The following is a 27266-nucleotide window of genomic DNA, read 5'->3' on the forward strand; positions in this document are numbered from 1 at the left end:
TTTATTCCTTTAAAAATATTCCAAGTTTTTATTTTTAAGATTAACTGTTTGAAATATTTTCATCCTAAATTTTCAGAATTTGTAACAGTGAAAAATGTCCTGTAAGTGCCTCTTTGGAATTCAGTTCATAAACAAATGCAACTTTAAATACTGAGAGTTAAATCTGAGACACTGGCGAATGTAGCATGGATGCTATCATATTAAAGGCCTTTGGAGGCAGGCTAGCATAGTTTACAAGCCATTGGGCCTATTTATAGAGCTGACTCCTTTTTGCAATGTCAACTGTAACACTACACTTATTTTAAGCCTCAGTATCTCAAATATCAGCCTCTACTAGTTGTATAGTTCTCTCTTATTTGATATCAGAGAGCCCAATGGAGCCTTCTGAAGTACCTAGTCAGATTAGCAAAGACAATTTTTTAGAAGTTCCCAATTTATCTGATTCTGTTTGTGAAGATGAAGATGTTGGAGCTAACTTCAAACCTGGCTTCTCTCCTCAACCAAGTAGACGGGGTTCTGAGTCTTCTGAAGACATGTACCTGGACACCCCAACTTCAGGTACCAGAAGAGTTTCATTTGCTGACAACTTTGGATTCAATCTTGTGTCCATTAAAGAATTTGATTGCTGGGAATTACCGGGTGTTTCAACCAATTTTGACCTAAAGAAGGATACTTTCTATACTGAAGAATATGTTCTGTCTCCACTTTTTGATTTGCCTTCTTCAAAAGAAGATCTTATGCAACAACTTCAAGTACAGAAAGCAATATTGGAGTCAACTGAGTATCCTCCTGGGTCCACAAGTATGAAGGGCATTATTCGAGTTCTGAATATTTCTTTTGAGAAGTTAATTTATGTGAGAATGTCCTTAGATGACTGGCAGACACATTATGACATTTTAGCAGAATATGTTCCTAATTCATGTGATGGTGAAACTGATCAGTTCTCCTTTAAGATTACATTAGTTCCTCCTTATCAAAAAGATGGCAGTAAAGTTGAATTTTGTATACGCTATGAAACTTCTGTTGGTACATTTTGGTCAAATAATAATGGCACAAATTATGTATTGGTTTGTCAAAAGAAAGAACAAGAGCCAGAGTCTGTGAAGCCACAGGAAGAAGTTTCTAATAGACAAATAAAAGGCTGCTTAAAGGTAAAATCAAGGTGAGGATATATTTTACATTATTTGTTATTCATCATCTTGAAAGATTTTAATGCTGTTCTTTATATGACATGCTGTAGGAAATCGTTACTCTTAAATAGATATACTGCGTGCTATGTGAAAAACAATGGTGTCAGGCTTAACAAGGTCAATGCTAGTCAAATAGTTCCATGTTATTTCTTCTATAATCGTGAAGAAAAATAGGGGTATAACATAATAGATGGTGGGGAAACTGTAATATGTGTATTACTTGCTTAATGAGTTATAAATTAGTTTTAAACCATGAAATACAGACTCTTCATATATATATATATATAAGCTCTTTTTTGACATTTAAAGTATATGTTTAGTACTTTTTAAATGTCTGTGCAGTACTTTGAAACATTTCTGATTAACATAAAACTATATATTCAGTGTGCACATTGTTCTCAGAAATTTGTAGACCTTCCCCAAAAGCAAAAACAAATATTTTAATGACTGATTGAGGCATATAAGGAATTCTGGAGTCACAGATGTTAAGTTAAATCATAAGAGATAATACTTAAATTATAAACTAGCAGAATGATATAAGTATGTGAATGATATATAAGTCACACATAAAATTTTGTAATTATAACCAAATGTAACATTGTGCAACACAAATTAGTATAATTTACTAAAAGTAAATGGAGCAGAATCAAATATGACCCCAATAGAAATAAGGATATTCTGCTATATAGATTAGAGATTTGGGATGTGACCCCTCATTAGTAACCCTGCTCTCCTATTAATGTGGAAAAAAAATCCCTGGCATTTAGCTCTCTCTATAGTGCAGGGTTGGCTAAGTTCCATGACACTGGGCTAGTAGATAAAGTATTCAGGAGGAGTTAGTCTCCTTCTGCTCTGCACAGTGTCCCAAAGGACAAGTCCACGCTGCTCCTCTCGCCACAGGCAAATATTTGATTATCCTCTGAGTGATCTATCCTAACTGTCCCCAAACACAGAGTTTAGTAACTGCATCAGAAATAGTGTAATATGATAAAAAGGAATAGTAGTAGGAATCAAAACACCCAGATTTTAGTTCTCTAAGCAGAATTTAGTGAAAAAAAAAAACCTATGAGCTATGATACTGAGACTCTTTAACCTCTTTGTGTTTTAATATATAAGGCAATTAATAATAACTACTGGATGTGTTGTTCTAATACATTAATGAACTAAAGGTAATGTAGGTTGAAGCAATTCCAACATTTAAGATATTTTTAATTTCATTTTCTTTTAAAGTCATTGGAAAGAGTAGCTTAATCAACTTTGTGTATTATGTCAACTTTCTTAGTCGGAATCCAACTTTCTCAGATTTTAACTGATGCTGTTGAGAGAGCTAATAGAATCATAATTGTATATATGTGAAAATAATAATTTAAATGTTTATAAAATTACTCAGCAACATTCTAGCTATAGAGACAAAATAATTCAGTGGTATTTAGCAAACTAACTTCTATACCTAAACATGCATATATTAAATACTTTGTGCATGAGCTAATCATCAGTGAATATCTATGAAGCATGCTGCAGTATAAGTTAGAGCAGACAGAATTTAAGAAAGGTACAGCCTTAATTGTCAAAGGATTCATAAAAGAAGCAGCATTTAACTCAGTGGATTTTCCTGCAATTTAAAGATGCAGCTTTATAATGAAAAACAATCCACACTGAACTATGGTTTAGGTAGGGGATTGCTTTGATAGATTAAATTTGACTGGATACCAAGAGCAAAGAATGGGCCACAGAGAGGCCTATCCTCTACCTCAGTCATGACATTATTGGAACTACTCCTGGTTGAAGATATGTACTATCTATACCCACACACACATTTTTATTCAGAATAGTCATCAATGGATTCATAGCGGACACCATTCAAGTTTTAATATTGCTTTGGGGAAAAACCTGAGAAGAACTAAACCACAGAATGGTCTAAAGGCCTGTAAAGTTTCCTAATGAGTTATAAAAATGGAAAAAATCTCTCTCCTTCAAAACCACAAATACATTTTCTGCACTTCTATAACTTAAAAATGACCAACATAATTCAAACCACACTTTGAAAAAAGCATTTGCCTCTGGAGGAGGCTTTTTGTGCTGAGTTTCAGTCCAACGTGAATTTTTACATCTGATTTATATACCACTCAAAATGGAGTGTATAAAGGAAATCCTGACAGATCCTTAGAACAGCATGTGCCATAATAGAATATTTATACAGCTTTTCCATGATATAATTTATATGCAATGGGGTTTCAAATATTCCTAAAACTCACACAAGAGAGCATTATCAAATTTCTAAATGAATATAGCAGTTGGATTTCATTGCGAAGAATTTGAGAATAGAGAAAAAGAGCACACCTTATTAGTGTTATTTCACAAAATGTGTACTTGGTTAAAATTAAAGCAAACTAACACATTTGATAAAAATTATAGATTCTACAATATCTTCCTCCTTCCACATAGTTACGGTATCTAAAAGTGTCACCTATTGAGTATTTGCACATTTCTTATGTAATTGGAGGACATTTCTTTCAAAATATAAAAAGAGAAGAGAAATGTATGTGAAATTTTGCTTCATACATGCAAGTAGATTAATAATATTGTGCAACATAAGTCGGAGTTAAAATGAAAATTGTCTGTCCTAGTGCATAGAGCAACCTCTAACTTCAATTACTCTTAATACCAAAGTTAATTTGCTATCAGGATCCCTGAGATTGTATCTTCTGAAAGTGTCAATAATCCCTTGTAATAAGTATGGGATGAACTATGGAAACACTGTGAGATAGGATTTCTATTATGTCAATCATCCACCCATGTATTGTGTGTTCTCTATGGAGATTTTTCTCAGGTCAGATTTGGCAAATCTTCACATTGGTGTGGACCTTCTGTTTCCTTTTGATGCTTATTAATTTATCCACTTTGAACAGAAAGAAATACGTAGAGGGAGAGGAAAGCAGAGTCTGTAACTGAGAGGCATGTGACTGAGAATGACCCAGAGGTATTTAATTGCCACTGACAGGCATGCATCATGAGATGCTTGTTAAATATCACCACTTATGCAGGGCTGGGCTATGTGCTAGCAAACAAACTGTTACTAAGTGGATCTACATTCCATGGGCTTATTTAAAAATATCTGACAAGAAAGACATTGATATAAGTTGCATTAAATGTATATAGATAGATAAGCAAAAAATAGCATGCAGAAATGGAGTACCCTCAAAATGAAAATTTCAGACTTCATAAATATTTCTGTGTTTGATTCCCAACTTTACTATATGTTAACTTGGGCAAGTTAATCTGGGTTTCCTCGTCTGTTCCTTGGGAATAAAAGTGACTGTGTCCTATAGGGGTTGTTTGTGATTTCCATGAGGTAATACATCTAAACTTTTGACATAGTGCCTCAAACATAGAAAGTTATCAATGAATATTAGCTGCTGTAAAAAGGCAATGCTAACTCAAGCTTTAGGAATATTTGAAAAACTCGGTTAAGGCTTAAGCTGCCTCTAAGTCCCTCTCCAATTTCTTTACATGTTTCTGAAAATTCAGGTTTGAAAAGTCATTCCTTTGTCTTTTGCAAGGTTTTCTTTTTTTTTTTAGCTCTGGGAATTGAACCCAGGGTCTTGTGCATGTGTCACTGAGCTACACCCCAAACACTCTTGCAGATTTGGAATCAACAAGCAAAACTGAACTGTGAATTTTCATGAGATATGTGTGACCTTATATTAGGAGCATCTCAAAACTAGAAGAGAACTTAAGTTACCATTAAATTTTTATACATGAAAAATTAAGTAACAGACTAGGCATTAATTTTGCCTAGTCTTACCTAATTTTAACTAGGTAAAAAAGGCATTAATTTTGGCATGGAAAGGACATGCATATTAATACCAGCAAAACATATGCTTAATAACTATGTGGCTATGGACCTATTTATTTCTTAAAGCCTCAGTTAATTCACTGGTCAAATAGGGGGATCTAAAGTCTGTGTTGTGTTGATTAAACTAAGGTAAAATGAGATTATATCTTTAAAGTTTCTAATAGAGTGTTGGTGCAGATAATCGTCAAAAGCTAACTGTTGCAACGGTCATTATCATTACCAAATCTTGTTCAGCTAACTAATTTCCTGATTCTTGGACTTGCACTATTTCTCCAGACACTGTAGGTTTCCTTGTTCAAGTTCCAAAACAAATTCAACACATGTTTCTCAAGGACCTGTGCACCAGGTCCTGTGTTTAGGCAGCAGTGTCCAATTGAGAAGTGTGCCTGGAGACATGGGACTGTGAGGATAAGGAGAGTCCCCAAGACAGAGGGTCTCACAGGCAGAGTGGAGATTGAGAGAGAAAAATACTAAACCCAAGTTCAGGTTTTCTGGGTATACAATGGAAGCCACAGATCTCAAAATATAAGAACTACTTATATTTTAGCTTTTCTAGAATGTGTGATCTATAACTGACCTTGGGTGCTGGCTAGGGGAGTGGCCTCCTCAGCACCTTACTTTTTTCCCCTCCGCTAGCTTAATGTATGTTCTCAACTGTTGGGTACACAGGTTGACTTCATCTGGTTTTGTATTTTATTAAGTGAAACCAATTTATTATTTTAAGTAAAGAAACAGCATGATATAGGTGTTGGATGGTTTTTATAACTTGGCCAGGTTAATGCAAATATAACCCTAGATGACTTTAATGCCAAGGAAAAAATTGATTAGTTCTCAGTATTTCTTTTTTTATACTTGAGGAGTAGAACCAGGCATAGTCAGGAGAGGGAAAGACAGAAATCCTTTCTAAAGCATGGTTTAAGAATGTGGAGAGTTTATCTTCCAGTATGATAAAATTGTTAAAATAAGGCCAAGAAAAGCATTGGAAAATGGGGCACAAGATATGACCATGTTGCAAGTTCCAGTTAGAGCCATTGGATTGTGAGACTTCCTTCATTTACCAGTACAGCATAATCTGGGGTCCTGGAAATAGTCCAAAGAGGTGTAAATATCTCCACGAGGCCTCTGGGACCTAATGTATTCCATAACTAACTCGTTTTGAGTCCCGGCTAATTGTGGAAGCTGGGTCTGTTTAAGGGGAGGGACCTTTGGCAAGAGCTTATGGAAACATAAAAACACAGCTGCACAGGCCCATCAAGAGGGTGTTGGAAGCTGCCAGCTGGTTGACAGCAAGAAGCCAACTAGCCTAGAATTTCCTTGGAGATCCACCAGGGCTTCGCGGCTTCCTGGTTTTGTGGAAATCTGTACCCCTATAAGCCTAGACTACCATGAGATTAGTATGAAACTTTTCTGAGAGAAGAGGAATGAGGGATTCTCAACATTCAGGGATTTTCTCAACCTCTCCATGAAAGGAACCACTGTGGATGCCACACTTGGAGTGGATGCTCCTTCCTGTAAGCCTAACTTACTCACCAGAAGCCCATCTGCAGCCTGCAAAAGTGGAACAGGGCCCAAGTACTCTGAGCCAAAAATGCTCTAGGCAAAGAAATGATGGCACCATTGTGAAGTAAGCCAGTGTAGTTTTCCCCTTTCCTCTAATTCTGTTAGCTGTGACTCTTGTACCTGTTCCAAGTTCTTACCCCAAACCCCAACAGGAATGAAGTATGGGAAGTGACCTCAAGGTAGACTCCTGGTGGGTCCGATTGTCCAGTGTTCTGTCAGATTTAAAAGATAATCTGTACTCTGATTCCTCACTTTGTAACCTTGCATGGATTTACATATGTGTGTGTGGTGTGTGTTTATGTGTATGGATCTGTGCATACACCTCACCCCTCCCTGAAGGGCAGACACCTCCAGAATGGCAGAGTCTGTCTCTAGCTTACACCCCTTGAAGCTGGTTTCACAGAAGAGTTCTGAGTGTGCATTGGGATAATGGAATGGATAGTTTCAGAGCAGAGGGTACCATAAGGTACAAGACAGATTTGAATACCTGACTGTGGCTCCAAGGGCTCTAGGGGTCTGGAGTATGCCTGTGTATCAGTGCTTGCGGATTCCAAAAATAATGAAGCATAATGGAAACAGCAGAGGCTTCAGAGTAAGGCAGATTTGGGCTTTAACTCTAATTGTCAACCATTTGAACTTGGAAAAATTATATTTTGTATCCATTTTACTAAGGTTCAAAGCAGGGATGATAATTTCTACTTGGCAGGACTGCAATGAGGGCTACATTAGCCATATATGTGCATCTATCCAAATGTTAGTATCAGTGACAGTGTGATAAACTCTCTTGTGCAGCTGGTTCTATGTCCAGAATTAATGCAGAAATATTTTCTTCCCTCATTATCATTCCAGCTGCCAGGACCCAGGCTAATATAAATAGTTTCAAAATTAGTCATGTTCAATAAGCTCTTGGGCACTAACCAGGGAAACTAACGTTTATGCTTCTGTGGGGACAAATGATTTTTAAATTCCAGCAATTTCTAGGTTACAAAAACGTTGGAAAATTACCTGTTCATATGTTAGAGACTAGATCTATTTTTGAAGGAACTCCCACATGGTTTTTCTTAAGATGGTTCTTTTAAAGATGATTCTTTTGAACCAAATAACAGTTGGCTACATTCAATTCACCCTATCATAATGTTATACCTATGACTAGAAGATGAAGTCAAAGTTTATATAGTTCTTTTCCTCTAAGAAAATATATGCTCTATCATCACATTTTGGTCATTCCTCTATTTTAAAGCATTCTTTGAACCCCCTGCCACTATATGAACAGGAAAAGCTCCTCAGGACATACCTCTCAAATCTTTTCAGATTTCTGTTCTCTTGCTCTGATAACTTTATAAGGTTAAACAGCATGGTGGTGCCTTTATCCATTAGATAACCAATACCTGGTTTTGAAGGCTTAATCTTATGCCCCCCCCCCGTTGTTTAAAAAAGTTTATGAAGAATAGAAATAAATTACTAAACTGGACTGTTCCACTGTATTGTTTGATGATGTAGACCAGCTGTATATTAAACAAACCTGTCTTAGGAAATTTTAATATTCCCCCAACCCCTGGTTACTCTGAAAATGATCTGTGTTGTCCTTTAGTGGTATTCAAGTCACAATTATAAATGAGCTTGTAATATTGAAAGATAGTACCTGTCCTGTGGGCAACTGTGCACTTGAATTTTACCCCTTTTGAAGTCTGAAGTAGTAAATGATCAAACTACCTCCCCTCCTCCAAGAGATACTTTTTAATCGTGCTGGATAGTGACAGTGCTTTTCCTAACCATGTGAAAACATTTCCCAACTCATGATAGTATCAGGATACCTAACCTGACCACCAGTGGTATTCTGTTTTGTTTTACAAAATTAAACCAAGGTACAACCCTAACCTATTGACTCTAATTCTAAAAGGAAAACCTCAAGCTAATTTTCATTGTTAAAATTAGTGTAGATGTCTTAACCCAACTGCAAACCACAGAATTTTTGCTCAGGTAAATTTCAGCTTCATAAACGGTGTAGGGAATGAAGCTGGAAAAAAAATCATTTTACCAACAACTCCTTTCGTAGATTAATATTTGTTATTTCATAACATATTAATATGATGTAAGTTATTTAAGCATAACAGTAGGAAAAAATCTTTTTCAGATATAACAGAAAAAAAGATTGCATCCCTCACCTATAATCTTAAGGAGGTGCATAAAATGATTGTGTTTAGCGTAAATAAAATAATCATCAATATTTCTGATCTTAACACAGCACTCAATTTCTTTTCTTTTCCTTTCTTCTTCTTCTTTTTTTTTTTTTTTTTTTTTTTTTTTTTTTTTTTGGCAATACTTAGGATCAAAGGATCAAACCCAGGGCTTTGTGCATGCTAGGCAAGCTCTCTACCACTGAGCTACATCTCCAGCCTACGGCACTTGATTTCTAAACAATTTTCCCTGAATCCTATCGTAGAAGAAACCATCTAATTCTGTCCTTCGCTTTCAGGCAGAATTATTCTGAAAACCGCCAGAGTCAAATGATTGCTTGTCTCTTTTTAACTCTCTCCTGGACAATTGTGTTCTTTAATAATGTGTTCTGTAAGGAAGTTTATGTCTTTAATATATAGCCTTTCATATTATTGTGTCTTCAGTCATTCATCTACTCTAATTTTCAGTTGAATTAAATGTTGGTATCCCTATACTTTATATTTCAAAATTAAGCAGAATTATATGACTTGTTTCACTGATTTCTATTTTTCATGTCAAATAACCTCAATAACTTTAGTATTTCTCTGGAGGTTTAAGCTAATAAACTAGTAAACTAGTTTGGAACATTTTAATGCAAAAGTCAGAAAAGTAAAAACACACTGCTAGCTGAATTCTTCTAGGGGTGAATGAGATCACTATTTCAGGGGTCTTACATTGTTGGGCCTGCTGGGTCAAGGGCAGCCAATGGGTAACAGCTGACTGGCTAAGGAACTTTTCTAATCCAGCACTTAGCTTTGAGTTCTGAGTTTTGAAGTTATTATTATTATGCTATTTCTTTGGAAGCCAGAGAAAGGAAGGAGACTATTTTATAAAATTAGAAAGTTAAAAATACTTCAGAATATTATTGTTTATTCTTCAGTCCTACCTAAAAATACAGTTATATTAGAATTCCTGAAAAACTCTTAGACAAATAGAGTATATTTTAGAATTGTAGTTATGCTGTTTTCCAGACACCTAGTTTTTAAATAAATTTGCATTCAAGAACAGAATAAGTAAGATATTTTAAAAGAATTTGAATAAATTTGAAAAACCAAATGTAATACAGACCAAGTGAAGTTTAAATTAGCTTAAATCTATTCTTTCATAGAAAAAGTTAATATTTTATTTACAAGCACAAATCATTTGAATATATGTTAAATTTCCTGATTGTATGTGTCTGTGTGTGTGTATACAATTTTAAGTAATAGTGCTTTCTTCTAATCAGTGAATATATGTAAAGGACTAGAGCTGCCAATCTAGTTAGTAATTTATTTAGGAAATTACACCTAGAGAACAGTGTCATTTTGCATCTGCTTTCAGTTCAACCATGGTGCACTGTTTTTTCTGTGGAAAATGCACTCATACACACATGTCCATGTAAGCTTTTCATTTAAATTTTGTGTGTATGTAGCACAAGTGAGTATAATGCATATAAAACAACATTCTTCAAATGGTGCAACATTTTCTATATCAGTAACATCTCATTCAAAGCTATCTTTGGTAAATCAAGTCATGTTTGTTGACAGTGGCAGTTATGCAAGCATTCAAGATATTTGTTTACAAATCTCATAAAATTTATTTAGTTCAACAGGAGCCCAGGTCCTATTGTTGATCTATCCACATTATGGGGCTTGCATCACTTTGTTATGCTTCTTTTAAATTTCCAGTATTTCTGGCAGGATTTTCCTATAGAGTAGCAGCTTATAGAATACAAAATAAAAAAGCTGTCCTTACATGAACAGGTTGCTGTTTGCTATTATTATATCTGATGCAATTTATTTATCGATAAAGAAAATATTTAGTAAGAGATTTACTGTTTAATACTATAACTGTGTGTCTGGAAGAAAGAGGGCCTTTGATGTACTGCCCTCTGCATAAGTTTAGTCAGAATGTTTACAATGATGACTTTTCTAGGCAGTACCCATACAGGACAAGTTTTTTTTTTTTTTTTTTTTCAGACCTTCACATTTTATTTTTATCATTTTTAAGTTTTGTATTTTAATATGTAGTTTTACAAAGCCAAAAATTTTTGTTAAAAATTCAAAAATTATTTTACTTTGAAGCACTGCAATAAATACTTACTATTTTCAAATAAGGTCATGTATTACTAAAATTAAACCATGAAAAAAAATACAATTGTGAGGCTATATTTTGCTAGCTATAACATAGGCAGGGTATAGAGAAGAAACATTTGGACTTGCTTGGTTTAATTATAAAAATTATATGTAAACATGGAGAGAGCCAAAGTCATATTTTTAAAGCTTCCAATATGCAGACTCTAGCTCTTCCGCTTGTTTTTACTGCTTCAATCTATGCCACTAGCCTACTTGGAAACTTTCTTGTCTCTGACTATCCCATTCCTACTTTCCATCAAGGACCAACTCAATTTTTTATTTTTCCTGCTGGAGCTTTCCTGGTGTCTCCAATTCATTCAGAGTCTTCCCTTCCTTAAGACTGGAATTTAACACCTCCATTATTCACCTAGTACTTAGTCAAATATTGTCCTTTTCTGTACTTAAAAAAAAAAAAGTCAAACTTGTATTTGTCCTCTTCTTTCCAGCTGGATGCCAGGTTCATGAGGTCAGAAATGTAATGTGTATAACTTTTTAAACATAAGTCCTACAATGAGGTAGTGCTATGTGTCTGCCACACTCTGTTGAATACTATTTAATTTTTATTTTGATATAATTTTAGATTTATAGAAAGTTCAAGAAGAATATGAATAATTCCCACATTTGTGGATATGAATATTTTAAAACTATTATAGTAGAGGGATTTAGTTGTATTAGTTCTTATAGGTCAAAGTTTTTACTTTTAAAAACTTTAAACAATGGTTACTTTCTAGTTTGTAAATGATTGCTGATTTTGCTGAATGTTAAAGCATGTCTCAAATATTTTGTAAACATATTAATGAACTCTCTGGACATGGTGGCACATACCTGTAATCCCAACTACATGGACAGCTGAGGCAGGAGAATCACAAATTCGAGTTCAGCCTCAGCAACATAGCAATACTCTGTCCCCCCCCCAAAAAAAAAAAAATTAAAAAATTAAAAAATTTAAAAAAAAGAATTTGATTTGAAGTTTATTTTAGTAATAGAGTGCTCCTGGGTTCAATCCCCAGGATTACACTCACATACATATATCTAAATAAACTCAAGGTAAATACAATTAGTATTATAATCATAAGATATATTATAATGCTTTAAAAATTTTAAAATTATGTTTTGCTTTTATGATAATAATAAGAATTAAACATATATTTTAGGGCATTAGCATAAAGTCTGAATAATCATAAGAATTTATGGTCAAAATAATAAAATGCTTCATCTTTAATGATGTATCGGTTAACTCATGTCACTGCCATTAACTTCTCAGAGTTCATTAAGAATTTTACTATAATCCCCAATACCTTAAATAATTGTGTATAAAACCTGAAGTCTCTATCCAAAGTATAAATGTATTATTGAGGTAGGGGATGCATGTCCTTGGTAAATATTTTTTTTACCTTTTCAGAATAAATGTTTCAATGAAATTAGCTAAAAATTAAATCATGGCCATTTCATAGTTTTCCCATAAACTTTTAATATATAAATCTGAATAGGTTTCCACTGAAAATATTATTTGTGAGATTAGAGTAAAGATTTTCTAAGAAGAATTAGCTGTTGATTGGGTCTTGGTAAATTATTAAGTGTCTCCCTAAATTGCCAAGACTAGCTTTGAACTTGCAGAATTTGTGATCCTCCTTCCTCAGCCTCTGGAGTTGCTGAGATTACAGGTATGTACCACCATACCTACCTGAGTTTTAGATATTTCATCTTGCCACAATAGGCTATTTCCTGTTATAATTAACTTTTTTTAGGTTTTGATTTTTTCTCTTTTTCTTTTCTTTTTAAAATTTTTTATTTTTTCTAATTAGTTATACATGACAGTAGAGTGAATTTATGCATTTTGATAAATCATGCATAAATGGAGTATAATCTTATTTTTCTGATTATACATATTATAGGATTTTTATCCAAATATTTTTTAAATCTAAAGTTAATATTTGACCTTAATATAAAAAAAATTAGTCCAAGAAGTTCAGTCTTTATCCTCTTGGACGGATACATGGAAATTACTCAAATATGGTTTCTTCTTTAATAACAGTGACCTCAAGGTTGAGAAGTGATGGATCATGATTAACATGAAAGAAAAGAACTATCAAAATATCAGCAGAACTCTATGCTTTTCAGCTTGCAAAGTGATAGTGAAAAAATTAATTCATTCAACAAATATGTATCAAACACATATTATGTTCCAGATATGATCCTAAGCTTTGTAGATGTATCCATGAAAAAATAAATGACATCCTCTGTCCTCATGTAGCTTATATTCTAATGAAAGGAAAACTAATAATAGATAATAGATCAGATAAGAAGTTATGTTAGAAGAAGATAATTGCAATTGAGGAAATAAAATGCAGAGAAGAATAAGTAGAATTGGAATGTCTTCTTCCTTAACTGTCATTGAAAAAGTGAAGGTTGATCAGACACTTGGAAAGAGTCGCCATGAAGATATATGGAAGAAGAGAGTTCCATACTTAAATGACCAGTTGGTGCAAATTCTCTGATAAGAAAGTGAACAAGAGTGTTTAAAAAGTAGTCAGGGGGCCAGTATAACTGAAGCAGAGTGAATGAAGGTGAGCAGAGTAGGAGATGAAGTCAGGGAGACTGTATGGAACCAATGGTAGAACGCATTGTGACTTACCATAAGTCTTTTAACTATTACTCTGAATGTAAATAGAGTGTCACTGATGAATTTTAAGTTTACCAGTGATGGGATATAGCTTTTATTTTTAAAGTCTGCTGCTGGCTGCTATATGGGAATTATACAATGCATAAATGTTAGATAACAATCTGTTCTGTTTACTTATCAATGGATCACACACTGGGATCAGTTTGTAGAGTTGGGGATTGTATTTTATAATGGGGAAGGTGTCCATGTTTGGTGAAATCATGTTTAAGTGATGGCCCTTTCCCTTCAAATTTTCTCTGGGTTTCCTGTGAACTCCACAAAGATCTCTGAAGGTAAAGATAGTACAGGAAAGGCACAAATGAACACATACAATTGTGGGTGGTTTGTCTTTGACACTAGACTCTTCTGAGCTCCTTTTCTTCTTTCCTGTGACCTTCTGGGAGTCATGATCCTCAAAACCTGCAGGTAGGTCCATCTTTTTCAATGAAGAATCTGTTTACTAGTTGAGTGAAGATGGAATTGTTAAGTTAATCTACTCACAGAAGAAATTCCACGCTTATCTTTAAAAAGCCCTATATCATTGTAGTTATTATTGTTTTGTTTTTGAAATGTCCTCATTTTATTGAATTTAGACTATGAGTAGTGGACAGATTGGATAAGTTTACATAAATTGGTACTTGTGAGAAGAAAATATTTTCCATAAAATTAGCACTATGTACATAAAAATCAAGCTAACCATTGAAATGATTCTGAAAGACAGCAAATGTAATCCTGCAAGTGGTTTCACTTATGTGCCTTGTCATGAAAAGACCAGGGTATATGTGGTTATGGTATTTTTATGTGAAATATTATCTTGCACATGATAAAATCCAAGCATATCAAACTCTCAGTGTATCTGTGAACTTGAATTTAAACCATTATATTTCTTGTTCTGCCTTTTTTAGCAACTATCATCTTATTTTCACCCCAAGACTGTTTCTTTTATGAGATCTAACCTATTGTGTACATGGCAATACACTTCAGAGTGTTTACATTTACTGTAATTGTTTGGGCCATTTGCCACTTAGTGTAATAACTGGAAAACATTTTGTTAGCGCAAGTCCAATCTTCATAAACATGGCCAATTTTATAATAAGTAGTAATTGTTAACATGGAAATGATAAATATTATTGTGCTATTGCCCCCCCAAAAATCTAGATTTCTTTATAGTGTTTGTTTAAAAAGCAAGTTTAAATTCACTTTGAATATATAAGTCACATGGTGAATGAAAATTGTTTTACAGCCCCAACAGTAGCAGAAATACAACCCATGTATAATTTACATGAATGTTGGTGCTTTTGATTATGTACGCCCATCTCTTTCCTAATCCCACCCCCAGAATATTTTTAGTAAGTAACTTAATTTCATCATAACCATACCTTCATGTACTGAAAGTCAGTGTGGAATAGTAATACAAACCAATGCTTTTAAAATTCATCTGTTTAGAGAAAAGGGAAAAATAAACCATCCAACTTCAGACCCCACCACAAAGACTCTAATTTACTTGATCTGGGGCAAATTCCTGGCCCAGATATGTTTTAAAGACTCTCTGGATGATTCTGAAGAGTACTGGGCTGGGAATGGATGGAGTAAACAACATAAACGGTGCTTTGAGGTACAATTTTAAAATACTGATAATCCACTAATTAGTTGCAATATCCATCAAAAGAATAATGCTACTTACGTCAAGGAAATGTAGTAAATCTGAATGAAATCATACATTTGAAAATGTGGCAAGAAAGATCAGAGGCATGAATAGCAACATTAATGGAAGTGAGATATTGAGATACCATAGATATGTTTTATAAAATATTTATTAAGGTTTTTCACCCCTGTGATGAATTGGAGAAAAAACACATTTCTTTGAGGAAAACAACATTATACAGCAAGGTAAGGTTAATGTCCATTTAAAATAAACTTCTAAAGAGTATTTATTTTTCTTTTTGGAGACATAAAGTGGTAAGGACAGATTTAATCACTAATGGACTATTGCGATAGGGAAGAAAGCTCAGTGTGAACTGAACTTAACTCAAATTTGTTCAGAGATGATTAGACATTTTTAACAGAAAATGAAAGAGCAGAGAGGGAGGCAAACAGGAGTTTAGAAGGGTTGGTCTGTATAAATGCGGATTAGGTTAGCTGTGTCTGTTAGTTGGCAATTGTCAGTTAGGATTCTGTACTTCCACAGGGACTGGAAGAGAACCTATCTGTGGAAATGATTACATTGTAAAGGAATGACTTTTGGGTCCTTGAGAAATGCACTCTTGAAACAGAGGGGATATACATACATCTCAGAGAGTAAAAGAAAGGATTCAAATTTGTGAACCCTTTTTAGTAAAGGCTCTAAGAAGTAGTGACCAGAGGTTTATCCTCAGACTTTTGGCTAGAACAAAGAGTAAATTCTTTTGGCAATCTCGATTTTTCTCAGGCAGACTAGTATTATCCTAGGGATATGCCCTTGAGGTGTTAGAAACTATGTTAGTATTTGCTTAACTTTTAAAACTGTGAAGAAGGGGGTGGACAGAATCTCTCCCACCACATGCTTAATGATACTCCATCTGCCTGGAATATTCTCCTGCTTCTGTGTCTTCATCTGAGTAATCATACTGAAGTTTCATGTCTCACATGAAATATTCTCTCCTCCTGAAAATCTTCCATGCTCACCTCCCTTCCCTGAATTTGTGTTAGTGCTCTTATTATTTTCCTCTGGAAGGAAACATACCTAGTTATGATATATACAATTGTGATTTTAAAATACTGGTTTGTATTTATCTTTTATTAAGTTATAAACTTCATAAAGGCACAATTCATTCAACTTTAATCTGAGTTAGTGGTTTAACTTCTAGTCTAATATCTAATACATTTTAAATATTTGTTGAATGAATTCATGTTGAATTGTTTCCAACACTTATTCTGAATTAGCATCCTGTGCAGTAGGTGTATGGAGTCTTTTAAACGCACTTCATAGCACTGTTCTGCACAGTGTTGATTATAAAGTCCGACTGCCTTACTGAAAGTGTGGCTAAGATTTTCATCTTTGTTAACATAACTGCATCTCAGCAGAACTTGGCTCTTGTACACGACACTTTTAGCAGTCTCAGTATATGGCCCAACTTCCTCAGTAATCTGATCCTTATTCTTCCCATTTGTATGTGGTTCCCAGCTTGTCTTTCCTTAAACAGCATATTTTTCTTGTACTTATTTCCAACCACAGTCTGTCTTAGCCCTCCCCACTTCGTTGTCTTAGGATTTTCTGGTATGAACTTTGTTCTATTTAATCAGGGACCCAAATACCCTCTTGGTGAGCCATGTAGGCATTTATGAACTCCTGACCTCTTCCATCATATCTAGTGGTAGAATCTGAAGAAAACAAGATAGTTACTGTACTGCAACCTTCCTAAATTGGTTTGACTTCTTTCCTTCAATCTACATATTCATTTACATCATCTCTGAACCTGGATAGGACCAATACTGTTGGGTATCTTTTGGCCTTTAGTAATGAAGTTAACATTAACCAGAATATGAAGTATAATTAGTTGCTTGTGACAATTATATCAAATGTTATTTATGTTAAAAATAACATTGCCTCCTACTAAAGAATTTTAAACAAATAAAGCTAGGTAGTATCTGTTCAAGGTAAGTTAATTTAAAAGTTATATTAATGATTTTGTATGAGGAATTAATATTAAATAAATATGAACTTCTGTAAACTCATTGCAAGGGTTTAGGGCATATGGAGTTTACAAGTTAAGAACTAAGGGTCTGTTTCTTCTGAAATTTAGTAGAGAAATAGCAATAAAAATTATTGTATTTTAGATTAGGCACAAGTAATAAAGTGGCAAGAATGTGAATATAGGCAGTATATAAAGTCTCAGATGGAAAGTTATACTGTAACTTATTTTTCATAATATGGTATGTGGATAAGCTTCAAAAGACACTTTAATACCTTTCCATGGATTCTGTAGGTAATTTTGTTGAAGGAATAAAAGTTCGATCCCCTTCATAGAGTATATTTTCTTAGACTGAATATCTTTCAGTGATAATATTTTTCAAATTGTTTCAATAGCAACTATGAGCATTAATTTCATTACTTTTGCATAAATACAAAATGCCAACACAATAATAAAGAGCTGATACTTATAGACTGCTTGCTGTGTTCTGGGCATGAAGTGATTTAAATCCATTTTCTCATCTAATGCATCACATGAGTATAGATATTTTCTTTTTTCCTGGCTTAATTGCTCTTTTTTCTTTATATCCTCTCCTAAACCTCTTTCGGATCTATCATTCTTTTTCCTATTCCATTGCCTACATTAGTCCAAGTTATTTAGTTGCTGGTTATGTTACTCATGTTTCAGAATTCAAATTTTTTTTTTAAAAGTGCTTTCTTCATTTTGTTCTGTCATGAGCCACCAGTCAATTTGACACTGAAGAAATATATAAAATCATATTTTGGACTAAATTTTGACTGATTTAGTCAAAATGCTTCAAATGGTTCATGTGTACAAACCTGCCTTAAATCAAGGAAACGTGCTGAAGGGGAAAAGGTCTTTGAGGGCACAGTGGTAGAATCCACGTGAGTATAGAATCTTTTGTGAAGCATCTGTGACAGAGGATGGAAGAAAGACAGTAGTTCACAAAAGGTGTGGGTGAGGGGTTGGCAAAGAAAACGTGTAACGCAAAATGTGGACATTTGTGAGGTATGCCTCAGTGCTTTGCATTAATAATTTGCATATTAAGAAGTCACAAGTCTTCACATTAATGAATCCCTAACTAGTCTCTGACACAATAGACTGATACGTCCCTGGAGGAGTCATTATGGCCTATCATGTCAATGATCCGCATATTAATGACTCTCTTACATGCTCATCAACAGGTAGCCTAATAGGCTTCCATTGAGTTCTTTTTCATTTGCTTTTTAAATGTGTCCTCTTCTCCCTTCCTTTTGTAATACTATTGTGAAGAATTGACAAAAAGGTGCATTAGGATAATGTTAATGTGTGACGTAAGTTCACAAAAGCATTAAATTTAGAAATAATGCTTTAAGACTTACTAAGACTGCCTAAAAAAACTTTTCAAATGCTGTTAAAAACAAATCTAGTGTGATAATGGGTCTCTTATTTGGATTCTAATGCAAACCATCTAGCCTAATTTACCCTATTTCTGTTTTCCTCGATATATTAATTTATAATATGATTAGCATAAGTAGAGCTAGTTTGAAAATGTTTTTGAAATGGAATTAATTGAAAATGGAAATGAATACCAACAGACTTCATATCACAGAGGATACTAAACACTTATTAAAACTAAAAAGCAGTAACTAATTGTATAAAAAATTAAAAGTATTACAGGAAATACTATACATTTATTTGATTGCAGAGCAACCCAGAAATGTCCCCTGATCTAAGGAATGATTTCATAACTTTTAAATTTAACGTTTAAATAAAAAATAACCACAACAAAGCACTGAATAACTTAACATTTCTAATTTGATTTGGTATATTTTAACTTTTGTTAAAAAGTCCTAATTATTATATTGAAGAAATGTGATTTTTTAATACAAACCCAAAATGTATTATCTACCATAAAATCTGCACTAAACAATTGTTCTTCTAGTATTTTTATTAAATAATATACAGTTTCACCTAATTTACTCTTCAGATAAAGGGAGGCACATTGATACATGTTTGAAATACTTGTCGAGAGCCAGGATTGAGACAGAGGCTGGGAGGAAAGTTGGAGAAGTTGGTACTTTGTTCCCCAAAAGAAATAACAGCATGATAGTCTCATTTTGAGAGAGAACAGAAAGCAGAGATGCTCAGGTGAGTGACCGCAGTGTGATCTCTGTCCTTGCATCTTCCACCCTTGGTTTAGCTAGAGATCCCTCTTCTGGGAGGTGTCACTTCTGAATAATTTCATGTCCAAGTCTGGAGGTCCCACATCCCTCTATGTTCACTCCATGTCTGATTCTTTACAACCATACACTGGTGTTATCAGTTACTATATTAAATAATCATTCCTTAAAAACATTTTAAAAATAATACAAAGGCTGTAGAGCTTGGGTGTCAGGGTTCATATTTAACAAACCAAATAGCTCAGATGATGGCTACTATAGATTCCAAAGAGAAATCATATTTATACAGATTTTCGTTAACTGCAGTTAACTGACTCAGTAGTTTTGACCTGCAAATGACTTTTTATACAACCACAAGCAAATTAATATCATCATGAAGAAAATAATGCTTGAAATTTATTAAGTTCAGGGGAAAATAACACATGACAGTATTCTGAGAATTTTTGAAAAATGGTGTCAGTGTAAAGCTGTTAGCAATGGCTATGTGGGAGAATTGTGAAGATTTGGAAAGTCTTACTTCCCAGGTAGTAAGACCATCAGCTGTGTAATCACTAGTTTCTTGTCATTCAACAGGTGACAATTACTTCCTTTAAGAACTGAGATGAAATATGGACATTAGGCTAGTAAGTTTAAGAATTTTTTTCTCATATCTTTCTGATGTACATTCTACAGTTGTTCCAGTGTTGATCACTTAAAAAACATTTACATTTCTGTCCATAGCATATAATTGGCAGGTGTGACTGAGGAGTCCCTAATACCAGGTTTTTCTATAAGTCTTTTTCCACTTAAAATTCATGAATTCTGCTTATAATTGCATCTGAGTTCAAAGCAATCTGCAATTTATTTTGGGGGGGAGACCATACTTGGACTTCCATGATTCCATGTAATCATGCATTGGCTCCTTACAATCTAGGGCCTCATTAGAAAGCACACATCTCACAGATGAATTGTACATGGTGCTCCACTCAATGACAGAATAAAGTACCGGAAGTATTTTTCTCCCTGATTCTTTGGGGTGAGTTTCAAAAAATAGTACCCTCCACTCTGATATGACAATGAGGATTTAAACCTGTAATTCTTGGTAGAAAATGAAGAGACTGTGGAAGAGAGAATTACCAAAGATTTTTTCCAGCAAGGTTATGTCCTTCAGTTTCTTTCTCTGCTATTGAAATTTCTTCCATCAAGGAAACAAAGTATAAGCTGTGGCTGTGGCTCAGTAGTAGAGCACTTGCCTCGAATGTGTGAGGCACTGGGTTCAATCCTTAGCACCACATAAAAAAATAAAGATATTGTGTCCATCTATAACACACATATGTGTTATAACATAACATATATATGAATAAAAGAAAACAAAGTACCATCATCTTCTAGTGTAAGCACCAAGGCAATAAACAGTGTTCTAATTTAGAAATTGAAACAGTTGAGTTTTAGAAATAAAGTAATTCAGCATTATGCAAAATAGGAAAATAACTCAAAACCATGTAGCACTTTAGTAGTGGTATGTTCTTAGTTCCTTGAGTGCTTGAGCAGTTCAGTATGATCTGTACAAAGAATTTGTGGTCTCTCATGGTTTATGATTACATTTTAAAACTAATAAATTAACCTAAAGGTGTTATCCAATACATTTGTTTATCTTAATTGATTGCAGAGATTGATGATTCTCTGATATTGAAAGGTTTTACTTTCAAATGATGTGGGAAAACATCATTCTATAATATATAGCACAAATAATAAGACTAGGTTACAAGTTGTACAGGTCAGATTTGTGGTATTAAATTTGAACTGATGACACTGACTATAAGATTTAACTGAGAATTTATCTTGGCTATGTTGCAGTTTTAAATTAGCAGTTATTTCCATTGATTCTGCCAGCAATTATGTCTTAACATTAAGGTATTTTTAAATTAACATTTCTAAATTATATTCATAGAATATTCCTATTAGTTATAGAAATACAGAACTCTCAAGCAGAGAAGTGTGTTATTTAAAAACTGAGAAAAATTGATTCCATTTTGAACAATACAGGGTGATGGGTAGTGGCTACCTAACCGTGTTAAAAAAGAGTCATGGCTCATTCAGGACTTAGCAAGGAAGCCCCTTTATCTGTTATCGGTGTTTGCCATGGGTGCTGGAGAGGGAGGTCAGCATGAGCAGAGTTGTATTTGTGATCCCTAATCTAATCCCGAGCTTTCACTGTAAAGATAAGGAATGTGAAGCCCACAAAAACCAATGCCCCTTACAATGTCAGATATTAGTCCACAGAATCAGCATACAAAAGGAATAATAAATCCATTTAAAAATTCTCATGTTTTCCCCTAGAGATTATTTCCTGCTTCTTTCAATTGCTGTTAATAATGCAGAATTACATTCATTTTGTTTTCCTTTCTGGCATTATCATCAAGAAACTGAACTTAATGCATCTTTTCATCCTAAATTCCTTCTGCAAAATGCCTTTAAAATTTTTTTCCCTTAGACACTTCTGTTCACAATTAGACAGTTATCTCAATTATCTCTCTTTTGATCAGACATTTCTCTTCTGTTCTGTTTCATTCCTGATCAAGAGAAGGCTACTGGTATGGCACCAAAGGAAAAGCCTGTGGTAGCTGTAGTAGCTGGCAAATGCATTATGAACTTTACCTCTCATTAATTATGTCTCTACTTTCCTTCTTCCTCCAATACATAAGCAGTTAGGAAATGTCAGAATGCTAAAAAGTCTGCTTTTGGGGAAAACTCAGCATAACAGTATGAAAAGAAACAGTACACAATAAACAATTATTTTACCCTAGGAAAGCTGTTCAGTGTATTTGTATCACTTAGGGTCAAATGCTGATATACTGTTCTTCAATGCCTCTTAAAAAAACCCTAAATGAGGTTCATAATTCTGACTTAAAAGATCATTTATTTTCCTTTCTTTCTTCGGGGAGAAGAGGACAAAGGAAATCAAATGAGACCATAAACTTTGAACAATAAGCACAGGTCTGAATTTCTTGAATAGTTTAACATTTACTGTTTAGCTGTTTATCACCGAGTGAGAGGTAATGCCCAAGAATTCCAAGTTTGGTCCTCTTTAAACAGTTCTGAACATTTTCAGGCAGGGTTAAGGAGACACGAATGCACCATCTGTTGCTCACCTGGGAAATGATCCCTTTTTATGCCAACTGTTGGATTCACTTTGGAGCAGAGTTATATTTTGCTGTTCACAACCTAATCCTGCCCTTAGCTCTAACTGGTTGGGTAATTCTATCACATCAGACTTAGGTTTTGTAGAACAGGTCTCTAAGAGGTTTCGTTTATACTTTAAGACACATGTGGGGTTTTAGCACAATGGTTTTGCAAGACTTTAGGAAAAACCATATTATTAATTATACTAAAGACTGCTACATTTTGACAGTGTTAAAATAACTCCAAATGCGGACATACAACATACCCAGAATCTGCAGTAATGTTAACATGATGCTCAAATCCTGACACTGAATAAATCAATTGAATTATAAAAGAGGTGTGAATTAGCATTCCAGTGCTCACTGTATTTGGAGAAGATCCTTTTAAATAAAAGTTATTTTTCCTGGAGATCAACTCATTTATTTTCAGAGTGCAAACTTAAAAAATCTAAGCAAGTATGCTACCATGGGTTGCAAATTTTACTCTTAAAAGTACTTTGTGAATTAAAGATATGAGAAAACATGGTAAACATTAAAAATACAGAAAATTCAAAGTAAAAGGGGGAAGGATAGGTATTGGTTTCTATTTTAAGATAAAACTAATGATTAGTGTGGTAGTTACTGCAGTTGGTGAATTATAATAGTGATAATAATAGTAAACTCACTAAACATTTCTACATATTGGAAAACTATACTTAATAACTATTCTGTGTAAGAAAGTAAGCAATACTTTGAAGAAAAATGAGGTATAAGCCGTAAAAATATGTGGTTTGAGATCACATGTCAGTAATTGATTTAGAAATTATTAACTATCAGGAAAGATACATTTGTATGCAGGTCTTTCTGCTCTTCTTCAATGCACTGACCCTCTATGAAATGAACACTGACCTGAGGACTAAGACCCTTGCATCTGTAGCTTTGCCACTAGATAACTTGTATAACTGTTGCCACATTGCTTAATCAAGCATTAACTTCTTTTTCTGTAAAGTGATGGGATAGGACTTTGAAGTATGAGGTCCTTTACAAATATGAGATCCTATGTGAATGAGAAAAATTTGGCTAAACTTTTTGCAAAATACATGCGACTCAGAGGTAAAGAGTCTCTGACACATTTATGAAAGATTAACTGCTGATTCAGAAACACAAGTTATTGTTTGCTTATTCATTTGTTAGGTAGGTTGAAAACATGTTTCAGTACCTCTCCCCTCAATGTTTTATCATTTTAATCTGTGGGGTACCTAAGATTGGTCTATTCTTCAATGTGCCTCTTTTCTCGGTACATGCAAGTTATGTATACAATTAATTTCTTTCATGCATAGAGCTATATTCATGGTCCATCTTTATCATAATTGAGCGTGGTGTCTTGCTAGAAGCCTGAGAGACATAGGGAGGCACTTCCTGCAGCTCCTTCGTGTGGTCTCAGAAGGTCTGCCTGCAGCCCTTTCTACACATGTACTTGGACCAAGGTTTTCAAAGAGGAGTGCACCTCATCAGACCGGGTGATTCCAGTTCAAGATGCAGGTTCTCTCTCCAAAGACACTAATTCAGTAGATCAGGTTTCAGGCTACCAAAGCATTTGTAACAAGGACCAGATCATTTTCAAGTAGGAGGCTTATGAATCTTATTTTGGGAGGCACTGTTTGGATTTAAGTTTAGGCCGCTTGAGTGAGATCACTACCAATGGATCACCTTTCCTTTTTTCACCTGGTTTTTCACCTTTCATTTTTTTTTTTTCCACATTGTATCTTGAATTGACGTGTTTGGAATACTTTTTTCCTGATAAGAAATATGCATCTGATGCCTTAAACTTGAAATTGCTTCTCTTGTTTTCTCTAGCTAATGCTACTTCTTGCTTAGGTTTCAACTTAGAGGTCAAATACTACTGGAAGCTATTTTTACCCCTCTCTGCTGCTCACTGAGCACATACTTACACTCTTGTGTTATTGCTTTAATTGTTTACTGTCCCCATTATTGGGTAACCCCTTGTGGGAAGGGACTCCATCTTATTTGTTGTGATTTTATGCAACATAGGGAAATTTGTAGGTATTCAATAAAATATTTGTTTAATGATATTTGAATGAACAAATAAAAATGAATTACTATAAATTTAAAATTATTATTATACTTCAAAAGCCTAACTATTGGCTGGAAATAGTTCACTTCTTCCTATAAAAGCACATATTTATTTAATATCTATTGGAGGTCATTACATAAAATTTCATTATTATATTTCACTTTAAAAAAAATAGGAATAAATTTACCTCCAATTGTAAAGATGGAGTAAGCCTGATACTGTGAGTCATAAAGGAAAAATGACAAAATTGGGCAATGTTCTTTCAACAAGCACTGGTGTTCATTTCCAATGTGGTCAAAGACCTTCAAGATGAACACGTTTTTCTGCAACAATGCTCTTTCCTTTACTTGTACTTTTCTTCCTAAACTCTCCATTTCTTTCTTTCTTTCTTTTTTTTTTTTTAATTATTCGTGATGTTTGTTTATTTTTTTCAACAGGATCTTAATGGCTTCATTTCTTTTTTTTAATTTATTTTTATTTTTTTATTTTTCACAGGCTGCATTTTGATTCATTGTTCAAATTATCGTGGTTCCATCCTTTTAAATTCTCAAAGTAGAAACCTCTGCTCATCTTTTCTCTCTCATCCTAGATAGTGGCAAGTATGCTGCAGACCCACATACAAGTGGGAGGCAGTACGGGAACTGGGTTTGGGGCCAGAAGCTCCATTCAAATAAAGGAAAGAACTTCCAAAATACCTTTCATTAGGGAGGGAAAGTACATAGCATAGCTAAATTCAGTGGACTTGGTGCTCAGAGCTACATTGTTGCTTTTGTCAGGAGCTTGCAAATCTGGCCTCACATCATTTTAGGAGATTTTCAGCATCATCATATTCTATTCCAGCTCCTCGCTTCGTGAACAGGTATATTATTTTAGAATTTACAGAAATTGGGTTTGTGGTTCTGAAATGAAAGCAATTCTGGGAACTGTTGTAACATTTAAGAGCAATAGTGTTTGTGGGAGAAGGTAGTGACAGGGTAGCAGGGCTCCTGAACAACAGAGAGGCTTGAAGTTCCTATGTGATCTTGATTTCTTTTCTTGGAAATCTATTTATGTAGAATGCCCAGATTTAGTAAAAGGAAAATTTCAAGGACTATTTAGAATTTTATAGACTTGGGCGAACAGATTATAGATGAGGAAGCATTTTATTTCCCCCCGCGAAGGACTCCAGTAAAACTGAAAACCTAGGCATGACTTGCTGGTCCACTGTGAGGGCTGTGCTCCAGAGATGAGGGAAAAAGCCTGAACGCAGTGTCTACGTGGGTGCCTAAGATGTAGATCCCCTAGCCCCCGTGACATCAGAAGGCAGCCTGACTAAGGCAGAAGGCTGACTAACTCAACACCTTGCTGACTTGTAATGCAGGTGTCCCCAGTTAACCACCAGACTTAACTTTCCCTGTCTTAGGTCTTGGCAGAAACAACACTGCAGATTTCTAATTTTCATGAAAGGAACCAAGGTTAGGCAGGGAGAAGCATTTTACAAAATTACGTGTAGGAAATTGATCAACAAGTCATACTGATGCTGCATTAAAAGTTATAACCCAAATTTGATTCTCCTTCCTCTTCCTCATTACCCTCATCCTTAATCCACATCATTTCTGCCTTCAATGTTGCAGGAGCCTCGGGACTAACTAGTCTTCCTGCTTCACTGTGACCCATCGCTTCTAGGTTCTCCTTTATAGTATCTGCAGGGATAGGTGCCTTATCTCTCTCTCTGTCTCTCTCTCTCTTTCTCTCTCTCTCATTTAACTTCCTCATCTTCACTCAACCGATTAAAAACTACCTAAAGAATTCAGTCCCATTTTGCCTATCTGGCTAAACCCTTTACCATCTGGCTCAAACTAACTCTGGATGAGTCCCCAGGGATTCTTCCTCCATAGTTGAAATCCTCTGAACATCTTGCTTCTGGATGATCTTTTCTTGTCTTGTGCTTTCTTACTCTCATCTTTAACCACTCATTCTTTCCTCTGCCTAAAATGACCTTATCATTCTTCTTTAATTGGGAGCCTCTCACTGATCCCTAAAAGCTAACTCAGAAAGCTACTTCTTTGTGAAGGTTTTCTTGATTCTTCTGACAATGTCTTCATTTCTGTCCTCTCATATCTCTAAGAAAACTGTTATCATATCTCCTTTTTTTGTTATGATAGTTATCACTTATTATAGTAATTATAATGGTCTGTTGATGGATCTATTTTCATCATTACATTTTAGCTTCCCTGAGGTAAGAGGCTAGAGAATATTCATCTTTGATTTTCCAGGGCTTGTTAACAATCATTACTGCACAGCAGGATTTAAAATATCTTTTAGGAAACTGAATGACCCTCATATGATAAAATAATATAATGAGTATGTCACATGACTTATGGTACACTAAACCATAAATATTTTGCTCCCAAAGTAACCTATCTTTTATACTTTTTAATTTCTAAATTTATAAATAATTTAAAAATTGTGTGTAATGATTTGAATCCAGAATTAAAATCATATCCTAAACTTTGGAAAGGGTGATATTTGAAGACTTGGAAGACATATAAAAACAAATGTGCTTTCAAATACTAGGTCCTTTTCTGAAATTAAAATT

General features: G+C 34.4%; 1 protein-coding gene across 1 annotated transcript in view; it reads left to right on the forward strand.

Annotated features, from left to right (window-relative positions):
* Positions 1-350: 350 nt before the first annotated feature.
* Positions 351-27266, forward strand: part of Ppp1r3a (protein phosphatase 1 regulatory subunit 3A) — a 38258-nt gene continuing 11342 nt past the window's right edge. The window contains exon 1 of the mRNA XM_047562614.1: positions 351-1162. Coding sequence (XP_047418570.1) covers positions 375-1162 — 788 coding nt within the window. The 5' untranslated portion in view covers positions 351-374. The remainder of the gene's footprint in view (positions 1163-27266) is intronic.

Source organism: Sciurus carolinensis, chromosome 8, assembly GCF_902686445.1.
Source record: "Sciurus carolinensis chromosome 8, mSciCar1.2, whole genome shotgun sequence".
NCBI lineage: Eukaryota > Metazoa > Chordata > Mammalia > Rodentia > Sciuridae > Sciurus > Sciurus carolinensis.